The sequence below is a fragment of the Mesitornis unicolor genome, unplaced genomic scaffold, assembly GCF_000695765.1.
Source record: "Mesitornis unicolor isolate BGI_N332 unplaced genomic scaffold, ASM69576v1 scaffold7493, whole genome shotgun sequence".
NCBI classification, from domain to species: domain Eukaryota; kingdom Metazoa; phylum Chordata; class Aves; order Mesitornithiformes; family Mesitornithidae; genus Mesitornis; species Mesitornis unicolor.
The window spans coordinates 2,078-13,532 of NW_010176624.1; the positions used below are offsets into that span (position 1 = coordinate 2,078).

At 48.9% G+C, this 11,455-nt stretch overlaps 1 protein-coding gene across 1 annotated transcript; it reads right to left on the reverse strand.

Annotated features, from left to right (window-relative positions):
* Positions 1-5,044: 5,044 nt before the first annotated feature.
* MAP1LC3B (microtubule-associated protein 1 light chain 3 beta) lies at positions 5,045-9,579 on the reverse strand. Its single transcript, XM_010181781.1, has 4 exons — positions 9,501-9,579; positions 9,008-9,063; positions 6,550-6,656; positions 5,045-5,219 (listed from the first exon to the last, which is right to left on the reverse strand). Exons 1-4 carry the CDS (start codon positions 9,577-9,579, stop codon positions 5,045-5,047), a joined length of 417 nt encoding a protein of 138 aa, XP_010180083.1.
* Positions 9,580-11,455: the final 1,876 nt, after the last annotated feature.

The window sequence follows — 11,455 nt, forward strand, 5'->3', positions numbered from 1 at the left end:
GGAAATGTCAGCGGGAGGGGAAAGGCGGTGGTCGAGACCTTCCTGGACCACGTCCATAGGAAAGCAGCGTCCTGGGCCGTCCTTCGTCACGGTCGTCGTCCTCGAGCGTCACCGGAGAGGGACACCCAACACGGGACGGCACCAAACCAAACCCAATTCGGATTCGGCTTTGTGGAACCCAAATCCTAAATTTGCATGAGGTTTGGTTAAAAAAACAAAAGCTCTTTTCGATTCCTATGCAACGATTTGTGTCTTCTCAGCCCAGCGACACGACCCGCGGCGTTGCAGGCGCTGGCGAAACGCTCCCGCCGGCTGCATTCGGAGGAGGATGCCCGGGTTTTAATGAACAACCTTCAGTCCTGCAACACTAAAGCGATGAAAACTGACAATGCAATTAACTTTGCCTTAATGAGCTTGAGACAATGGTAGGAACAATCCGTCACGCCGAATTACGCCCAAGGAAACGCGCAGTTTTCAGTGACGATGTTTACTCTTGACAGCTTCGAGGGTCTCTCCAGTGGCCTGGAACATGTGCTGAAAGCCAAACCTTAACTCTTTTTTCCTTTCTTTTTGGTTTTTTTGCTTTTCACTTTTTTTACACAGCATTTTAAAACTGAATTGTATTTAAATAAACTGTATTTCCAGACACGCGCAAGTGTTAAAAACCCCTCTCGAAATAGCAAAAATCAACAGCAAAAAAAGACATCATCATCACTTCCGTACCGGTTACATTTTGTTGTGACACCCAAGGCTGGGCCAGTCTCACCCGACGTTCATCGCGGAGTCGAAACGGTGACAAAATGCCTGAGAAACCGACGTCCTGCCCCGCAAACGGCTCCATTCCTTGCTTTGGGATCGTTCCCTTTGTGTAAAGTTAAGGCTGTTGTTTCTTCGGGTGGCTTCTGTGGACTTTTAGGTGACGTTTGGAAACGGTGAAGTCTGGTTTTTTTAGAGTAAGTTCGGTAAATTCCGAAATCTGGAGTACTGTAAAGCACCGCGAGCGAACCAGAGACCTTTGATGCGCCTGCAGAGCCTTCCCTAAACCGGATCCGGATCCGGATCCGCTCGTGAGCGCCGTACCACGAACAACCAAAGTTGCCGAGGCCGAACAGAGCACTTTAGTTCCGTCAAATAACCCTTGATCCGTTTTTAAAAGGCACAAATCCATCTTTTCCCCCCTAAAAAAAAAAAACCAGAAGGCAGCTTGTTTTAGAATAGTTATTTCCAGCTTCACTGGCTGAAAGAACCAGTGCTTAAAACCTATTTTTATACGCTGAGAGATGGAGGTTTCGAAGAACGCTATTTATTCCTGAAAGTATAAAAAGAAGTCGTTCTCCAAGTGGATCTCACTGTGGCATGGAGATGCTTTTGGAGCGCAAGACGGGAGGGAATCCCGAGCCGTCGCCCTGCAGGGGCATTCGGAGCTGGCGAGGAGGCTTCCCCCGGGTTTCGGGAGCGTTGGCGATGGAAATGCTCAAAACAGGAGGGATTTCCCAGCAAACTCCTCCGGTCTGCAAATGAAGCGTTAATAAACACGCCAGGCTCGACGCTAAACAGCAGGAGGGCGAAGAGGGAAGTCTCTTTTTAGCAAGCGAGGTATGGATCAGAGAGTCCCACGGCGTTTTTCCTTCAAATAACACAGCACACTCCGCTTTTCCTCAAACTTTTTCATGCCACGCTCATGAATTCTTGGCAAATTAAGCGCCAGGCTTCCAGAAAGTAATGGTTTCCCATTAGAGCTTTACCCAAAATTCTGTGATTTCTCGCTGGCAAGCTTCAGGGGGAAGGTGCTCGGAGATGAGACGTGGTCTGCGGGATTCGGCAGAGCAAAACTCCTCCCCAAAACCAAAACGCCACCACGCCGACCCCCTGCGTATGGGTCAGCTCTTTTATCAGACACACGGAGCTGTGGGTTCGGGGCAGTCTGGAACAGCTGATAAATGAGAAGAATTTGGGCAAATCTGGGTGGAAATCCATGTAACCGAGCACTTTTGCTGCTCGAGGCCCCTGCCCGCCTCCCACCACCGTTTATTTCGTGAGAAACCCTTGGAATGACCCATTTGCTCTCTTCAGTTTTTCTTCCGTACGCAAGAAACGCGGTGGTACCGAAGCGGAAAGCAAATCCTGTGTTTTCAAGTGCAGATTAACAGCTTCTCTTGGACATAACTTTCCACTAGGAATGAAGGAAACTCCTGCTCCCGTTTGAGCCATTTCTTTTACTTCGGTCAATTCTAGTATTACAAATTGTGCATGTAACTTTATAAATATTTTAAATAGTTTTGTAAATATTTAATATTCAGCTAATTTGATTTTGAATTGTAAATGTCCAGTATTCTGGTATTGGGATTTTTATGTTTTATTATACTTTGTTAAAAGTAAAATTGTACATTTTTAGAATGTTTTTATCTGAGTAAATTTAATGTATGGAAAATAAAGAGTTAAACAGAATCCCTTGGCGTTTCCTTCATTTCAAGGGGCTTTCATCTGCGTGTGGGGGCTTCTCCAGCTTGGCAGGGACTTTTTCCTTTAATTCCCTTTAGTACTTTTGCCGTCTCTCCACCCACAGACATCTGCTCCCGAGTTACGGGTCTGCTGCAGCGCTTGCGGTCGCTCTCCTTGACAGCTCCGGGCTGAAGCTGCTCTGACAGCGTTTGTGCCTGCGTTTCTGTCACCCATAGGATCTGTACTTGCATTTCTGTCACCCATAGGGTTTGTACTTCCATTTGTCACCCATAGGATTTGTACTTCCATTTCTGTCATCTGTAGGGTTTGTGCCTGCATTTCTGTCACCTGTAGGGTTTGTACTTCCATTTCTGTCTCCTATAGGGTTTGTACTTCCATTTGTCACCCATAGGATTTGTACTTCCATTTCTGTCATCTGTAGGGTTTGTGCCTGCATTTCTGTCACCTAGAGGGTGTGTACTTCCATTTCTGTCACCCATAGGGTTTGTGCCTGCATTTCTGTCACCCGTAGGGTTTGTACTTCCATTTCTCACCCATAGGATTTGTACTTGCATTTCTGTCGCCCATAGGATTTGTGCCTGCATTTCTGTCACCTGTAGGGTTTGTACTTCCATTTCTGTCTCCTATAGGGTTTGTACTTCCATTTGTCACCCATAGGATTTGTGCCTGCGTTTGTGTCACCCATAGGATTTGTACTTCCATTTCTGTCATCTGTAGGGTTTGTGCCTGCATTTCTTTCACCCATAGGGTTTGTGTCTGCATTTCTGTCACCTATAGGGTTTGTACTTGCATTTGTCACCCATAGGATTTGTGCCTACATTTCTGTCACCCATAGGGTTTGTACTTGCATTTCTGTCACCCATAGGATTTGTGCCTGCGTTTCTGTCACCTATAGGATTTGTGCCTGCATTTGTGTCACTCAGACTCCAGTACCTGCAGGTTGAGTACAAGTGTCTGTCACCCGTAGGGTTTGTGCCTGCGTTTGTGTCACCCAGACTCCAGTACCTGCAGGTTGAGTACAAGTGGCTGTTGACCAACTTCACCCCCTTGTGCATCCCGAAGCAGCAGAGCTCTTCCCTACCCAAATTCAAGGTAAGAAACCTGTCTAGAAATAACCACACAAGCCGCCATGAAGTTGGGATGTAATCCATCCGTATCAGCACTGTATTAATTCTTAAAAAAAGCAACGTTTGTACAGGAGTATCAGTCGATCACGTTGTAATTACAAGTGTGGTTGTCAGTTAGGAGTTAAACGATTTCCTCCACGAACAAAACTAAACATAGAACGAGCTGCGTTGAAAAGTTTACGGTGGAGTAGAAACACAAAGAACAATAAAAACGATCGGAAGTCAGCGTGAACGAGATGCATGCAAAGAGGTGCAGGTGGGTACAAAGTGTACACCTTCCCGAGCCAGAGTGCCAAGACGCAGTAGTATTGCTTCTTTTCCCCCGTGTTGGTACGACAGCTTCCAGTAACAGATGGAGTTAATTCACAGACACACAATGTACAAGAGGGATCTCATCCTGCTACGCTTCTCTAGAGGAAAAACACGGGTCCTACGAGAGAGCTTTGCTCTGCACAGGACAGTGACGCCCCCAAGCTCCTCCACACCCCGTGCCAGTGGCAAAAATTCAACTCATTTGTTCATCAACTCGCGACGGCAACTCCTGGGCTTGAGCTGCTCCTAAAAGCAGGGCTCCCTGACTCCTCCTCAGTGGTAACGTGCACAAGGAGGGACAAACCTGTTGGGCAGTGTGGGTTGCTCGTCCCAGCCCGGTGCTGGGTGCGGAGGTGTCCCATGGCCACCCCCAGCAGACTCTCCCAGGCAAGGGAAGCACAAACCTCTGGGCTAGGGGGGAAAATGATCTTTTGGAAGCGAGCTCGTATGAACGACAGTGCTTCACTGAACACACAGGCGTTGGAAATTGCTAACAGACCGGAGTTTATTTCGGTGGTACCTGTCCAGGTGTGTATTTTTACAGCTGAATACTTCCTAAAACTACAATAAAGCTGTGGTGTTTGGTACGAGTTATTTCAGAAACTGCCACCGCGCCTACGTTTGCGGTGCCACAAAAAGAGACAAAAAAAAAAGAGTTGGGACTCCCCCAGCTCACCCCAAGCCTGAACTCACTGCAGCATTGCAGGAGACAGAGCTCCCCTTTGGGACATTAAAACACAGCTGCTCTCGTGAGGAGCCTTCCCATTATAAAAAAACAAAACTTTTAAGGAATCATAGGGAAATTTTCCAGAAAACTGTCACGCGAAACACTTTAGCTCCTCCCTGGTGCCTGTTTGCTTGGTAAAGTCAATCGAGTGTCCCTTTGTTGTCACATGCACAAAGTCCAGAGATGTAAATGTGCCTGTGTGGAATATTACAGCAGGTTTCAAAGCCGGAGGTGCTCGTCTGAACGGTTTAATAGTCACAAACAAGGCAAGGTGAGATGAGACACCCGCTAAAGCAAGACTATGCTAAGGTACTGGGAGCATAGGTGACATCCAGTTCTTTCCCTGGGGGTGTGTGGGGAAGAGTGGGGGTGATGGCCAAGGGTAAACCAAAATCCTAGAAGCCGCTCGCGTGTCTTAGACAGAAGATTGCACTCCGAAAGTCTCCTGAGAGGCGTACACCATGTAGAGGAACCCGTCCTCGTCCTTCTGGCTCTCGTACACCTCGGATATGGGTGTGGAAACGCTCACCATGCTCTGTCCGTTCACCAGCAGGAAGAAGGCCTGGTTGGAGTTCAGCTGCAGGCGTCGCCTGTTGGGGGAGGAGGTTCACAGAGATGACCACGCGTTTCCACTCATTTAACAACGGCTTTAGGACAAAAACAACGTCCTCCGCCGCTGCCAACGGGAAGATGTCCCCTCCCAAAGCAGCCCTGGAGAAGGCGTCTGCTTCCCACCTCCAAGCTGTATGAAGTGGTCACACACATCCACTGCCAGAAGCCCTTTCACTGGAAAAGCCACGCTCCAGAAGGGCAACAGAGACTGCACGGCACAGAAAACATCTGACTCAGGGGTTTCCCTTGGATCGTTCCTCCTGGTTTGGGGGGAAATGGGTATTTCTGCTAAACTGCCTGCTGGAAAGCAGGTTTGCAGAGAGGAGCGCTCTCACTACTTCATAAACCAGGTAGGCAAGAACTCAGGTGTGTGGAGGTGCAACCAAAGAAAGAACTGACCAGAGGGGTTTCTGCTCACTGCAGAGCGGCAGCAGCAGCCTGAACTCAGGATTTATTCAGCCTCCCAGTAACAGCCCAGGAAAGGGACTCTTCCAAAACCAAGCTCCCCCCACCCCAAAGAGAGCAGGGCGAGGGAAGGGCTGGGAAGGGCACAGGAGCTGCCTGGGGACCAGGTCCAGTTGGTACCAAGTCACCTCCTGACAATGAAGCCAAAGAGAAAAGGAGAAATCCTTCAGCTTGCTCTTAACCTTTTTACCCGGGGCCATTAATGTTCATGAGAAATTACCTGAACAACCTGGTTCCTGCTTCCCAACCCCTGTTGTGCTTTCCTGCTCAGGTAAGAGCTGGGATTTGCTTGTGACAGATTTCAGATGAGCCTCTCAGGCAGGGAATGGTGTGGACACGTGGGACAACTCTCAGTTTTTACAGCTTGTGGCCTCCATGAACCAGTTCCCTGCTGCACCGTGACCAACGAAAAGCAAACTCTGGTTTGCTGCTGACTTCCAAGTTTACTGCCCGAGGACTCACTGACCAAACCTTCCATCTTGACACAAAGCCAGCAGAAATGCACCTCTGGCAGAACTGCTGACCACAACTTTAGACCACACAACTTCCACTCTATGGCTGTTTCCCCTTTGCCTTTTCTTGTAAGCCAAGCTCGAGCAGCAGAGCGGAGCAGTGCTCAAACTGCTGCGATGAAAAGACCCTGCTCTGAACCGGTGTTTTTAGGCCTCAACGCTGTCAAATGCTGGTCACAGGGTGCCAAAATCAACCCTCAGCAACAGCAAAGAGCTCTGGCTTTGAGCCCAAACTCCCACTTAAAAGTGCTCCCAAAAGCGTACACCAGGTGGGGAATTAACCATAAAGGCTGAGGTGGTTGCAGCTTACACCGAAATCACAGCACACTACCTGATGATTTTGATGAGCTCGCTCATGTTGACATGATCTGGCACCAGGAACTTGGTCTTGTCCAAAACTGGAAGCTGCTTCTCTCCCTTGTACCTCTCGATGATCACCTAAAACACACAAAAAAAGATTGGAGCAGGAGATGTGAAAGGCAGAAACGGTGTCTGGTGCCCTCACCTCTCCATTTTACACACAGCAAAGCGCAAGGATTTCTGCTAAACTCCATTTTCCTCCGTGTGTGAACGCAGCATCTCCAATCTGGAAAGGAACAATTATCATCTTCCTGAAGTCTCACGTGCTGTTTGCAAGAGCCACTGCACGAAGGAGTAATGAACGGGGATTTAACAGCACGCGTCCACAGCGGCAGCGCCCTTTTACAACAGCTCATTCACTGGGATTATTTCATCTAAAACCAAACTACCCAGCAACAAGGAAACCCACAAAAAGATGAAGCAGACTTCCCTCTAACACGTTACTATGGAAGTCTGCACGCTGAGCCAGTTTTCAGTAGAATTTCTCCACTTTCAGGCAACCTCTAAAAACACCACCTCAGATTTGTGTGCTCTCCCATTCACCTGCCATGGTGACTCTGATGCATGAGAGGAAGCAACTTTTGAAGGGTATAAAGCCTCCAAGGAGAGAATTTCCTCCTTAATCTCAAGACACCACGCTTAGGAACCAGTAATTCTGTCGAGATCGCTGTGTTGTAACTCTTTAATTCAGGAGGAAATTGCACATTTGCCAATTTAAGCAGCACCCTGCCCAGCAACTGTACATAGTTCCTGCTTTTAAGAAATGATCTCAGAATTCGTGCGCTCCCGTTTCCAGAGCCACGTGGGTTTTGTTGTTTTTAAACCAGCGGTAGCTACGTGACACCACCCGCTTGGATCGCATCCACGCTCACGGGGTCTGGCTGTGTCGACACCCAGAAGCTGCACAGGTGAAGAGGTACTGAGCCAATTTAATTGTACCAGAGGAAGGCTCCCTTACGCCACTTTAAAGAAATGCTCGCTTATTCTGGAAAAAAACCACTATTTTTCAAAGGCAGACCATAAGAAATAGCTGAGATTTCCAACAGCAAAATGAAGGATGTTGACAGCGCAGGAGGGATTTAGCATCCAGCGTGACATTGCCATCTTATCTCATCCAGAACTGCTAATGATAATAACGAGGCAGGGATTCAAGCTAGGACGTGGCCAGGCAGCCGCTGCCAGCCCCCAGGGATCCCAGCAGGCCTGGTTGTGAGTTTGCATCGCTGCAATCTTCAGCAAGTTGCTTATTTACCTCTGAATTTCTGCTTGTAATGTATCCATGGCTGATTTAAAATGAGAGCTCTGCTATAAATCGATGGGTTTCAATCCGCGGTCGCAGAGCTCGGGGACTGCAGCGAAGTGATCTGTGAAAGGTGGGTGAAAAAGCAAACTTCTGGCAGGGAATGGGTTTGTGAGGAAAGGGCCTTTTGGGGAAACGGCACCTTCAGGAAATCTCTGCTGTAAAACATGACTTGTTCTCACCCCAACAGCACAGTACAACAGCAGCAGCAGCTTCGAGGCGAGGTACTTGAAAGCTAAAGGAAAGCTGGAAACCTTTCAGCTTCTATTTGACAGAGGCAACACGTGCTGCTGTTAACGAACTGGAACTGCAGTTTGCAAACAGTTTGTCCACAGAATTTCCACTCGCAGGGATCACCAGCTCCCATCACTGAGAACCAAAAGCTCAGGCATCCGATTGAGGTCTCGCTTCTGTTCCCCAAGATCTCCTGAGACCTTCCCTGTTTGCATTTATTGCTTACTTCAGTCACAGCCATCACACAAAGCCCGTGAGCTGGGAAGAACTCATCACCACCCGTGCCTTTTGCTTCCTGGGATGCTTTGCTTTGCATCTGTAAACCTTGAGGATGCCAATAAAGAGAAGAAAATAAAAATGCAGGCAGCATCTGGAGCTGACCAGCTAGAGGAGAGTGACAAGATGAGGGCTGATCCCCTCTCTGAGGTGAGGTGCAGGGGTCTGACAGCCAAGCAGCATTTCTGGAGACCTCATGAAAAGCTCCACTTCCTGGAAGGGAAGCGTTTCTGTCTTTCTCAGCACAAATTGGTGATGAAAACCATATCTGCCTCCCCATTACTGTGTACTTGGTTAACCTCTGCAGCCTCTTCTTTTGGAGAAGAAACACACTGAGAAGAGCTGAACACTCAGGAGGATTTCAGAGCTCAGCCTGGGTGTGGTTTTCATTGAAGTCACAACACGCAACTGCAGTACACAGGAAACCCCATTTCCTCCCATCCCCAGCCAGCACCTGGCTCTGCCGCTTACCAACTTGAGAATGTTTCCAAAATCCAGGCTGAACAGCCAAATTTTAACCTGGACAGCTCTCGTACGGGTTGACAGCTACTAAAAAGAGCGTGAGACTGGAAACTGAAACTGAAAACTGGAACTGAAAATTGAAAGGAACCAAACTTACAGGTATTTTAGTTGGATGCTGCTCTCGAATCAGTCGCACATCTTCCACTCTTTGCTCTGCAAAAGATTAAAGAAAAAGTCTGTTCACACATCCACACTTGTTGTTGTTATTACCTTCTTCCTCTGCCCCTGGAGAGAGGGACCACATCTTGGTAAAAGTCACAGAAACAAATTTGGGTAAAGCAGTTGCCGATGGGACAGCGCTGTCAGGAGTAAAACCTCTCCTTTGGCAGATGATCCTTTGCTCTTTAACCCACGGTGACGAGTACCCCATGCTGAAAGACTTAAAGGAGATGGACCCCCATGTACTCCCCTTTCATTTTCTGCCCACTAAAGCAACCACTTCATCTCCTAAATTTACATCAAATCCCACCACCCAAGCTAATGACTAAACATCCTGAGATGCCAGAAGAGGAAGCTGTCGACAATTATTTGAGACCTCCGAGCGGCCGAAGCCCGGCAGCATCAGCTTACGCCGCGCGGTCTAGCGTTACCGAATGACGGCTTTGGGTTGTGCCCGCGCCGCACTCGTTGCTGCAGAGGCTGTCGGTAGGCTCCTGTGTACCCAGACATTTCCCTGCTCTCCGTGCCAGTTTTCAGCAGAAAGTTCACCTCTCCTCGGACATAAATATTAATAGAACAGATATTATGAACCGGGCTAAAGTGCGAGCTTGAGCCAAAGTAAACAGACGCGGTGGCTTTTAGAGGCAGTTGCATCTGCTTATACCCTGCCTGCTTGCAGATTCAGTGAACTCAATTTTAACCTCTCCAGTCCTTTTCAACGGGCCAGGGCTTTCCAGGCCATCTCCATCTTATAAACACCTCTCGGAGAGAAGATTTAGTGTTGCATCACAGCTTTAACAGGCACCTGCCATGGGAGAAGAAGAGCTTAGGTCAGCACCCGTCAGCCCAATTCGGCGCTGGTATGCGAATGCACCGGACACACTACCTGTCCTGTCACAGCAATAACATCCCGCAGCTCTCCATGACTCCAGAAGATGTTTGTGCACGTGAAATAAAGCCGGGTGCCTCTTTACGAGCCCAGTGAGGAAATGCAACACAAGTGAATCATGGTTTGAAGCTGGAGGTGAATCAAGCAGAAGTAAGGCACAGAGTATGCAAAGCCTTCACCTGAACCTGCAAGCCACCCTGCTCGCTGCCCACAGCCCAAGCTGCGCTCTTACAGAGCAGCATTAACACTTCAAGGGCAGAGCTACTGGCTAATTAAAATACTCCTTAAGATTAACCAGAAACACAAGAGATACGGGCAGTGAACGAGGCCAACCGTCAACGCAGCGAACCAGAGAGGCTGGACCAACTTTTCAACTGAAACAGGTTTGTTGGTGGCAGCAGAACTCCCTGGAGCAGGAGGAACACAAACCAGGCAAATCATTGAGCTTACTGTATTAAAAAATGTGTGTGTGTGTGTGTGTGTGTGTGTTCAAAAACAGGCTTCAGCCAGCCACAGATAAACACCGTTCTCTGACGACATCAGCTGCAGCGGCAACTGCTTGGCTGCCATCCTAGCTGAACTTAATACCTGCCACAGAGGCTGCTGACAGGCGACGGGGTCAACACCAGTTTTGGAAGGCTCTGGGAAAAGGGAAAGGCTGCAGGATAAGGGGCAGTTTAAACGCGTTTACTTAGAACAGAATTCTCCCCGCTTCAATGCGGAGAACAGCTTACGTTTAACAGAACAGCAGAGACAAGGGTGGGCACACCAGAAAGCTCTCTTAAGCAGCTTGACTTTAACCCCAAAGGCAGAAGGAAAAGAAAATCTGGATCAATTACTTCCAGCAATTCCATTTTACGTACAGGATTTTATAGTTCGCGCAGAACTAGGTTACGCTGCCAGTTCTTGTTACCCTCGGAGCATTTCAGCCTACCTCGCTGCCACACATGAGCAGATACTGAGCTCTTTGATTGCTCCGGTCCCATCCTAAGCGTAGAAAGGAGTGCTGGCACTACTCTGTCAAGGCTGCTCCTTCTAGAAAGAGACTAATCTCATTTCCCCAGCCATCATTACACAGCTCTTTTCGATGCCTTGCTAGTTTGCAATGACCAAACACAGACGGGAGGCACAGATCCCAGTCCCCGGGGAGAGAAATCCTCGCACTGCACCGTGTCCCAAACGGCAAGAGGAGCTCAAATCCCCTGTGAACAGCGCGGAGGAGCCGGACACGGCGCAGACACGGGAGGGAAGGGCAGGCCCAGCTCCTGGCACACACAATGCCAAGGGATGTTTCCAGGCTCCTGGGGATTTTGCAGTCGGTAATGGATGATGGGGAGAGGCCATCTCCCCACCCCAAGACCCTCTCCCAAGGCAGTGCTGAGCTCACCCCAAAGCAGCGCCGCCAGCCACCCCCACACCTCGCTTATCCACCCCGGACACCCAAAAAACAGCCCCGACCCAACCTTCCCGGCTCTCTGCCCGCAGCCCAGAGCCTCG

Coding starts and splice junctions, on each gene's coding strand:
- MAP1LC3B (XM_010181781.1), bottom strand. CDS start 9,579: ATGTCTGGGTACACAGGAGCCTACCGACAGCCTCTGCAGCAACGAGTG. Junction 9,064..9,500: donor CAACCCAAAGCCGTCATTCG/GTAACGCTAGAC, acceptor AATCTTTTGCAG/AGCAAAGAGTGGAAGATGTG. Junction 6,657..9,007: donor AGCATCCAACTAAAATACCT/GTAAGTTTGGTT, acceptor TGTGTGTTTTAG/GTGATCATCGAGAGGTACAA.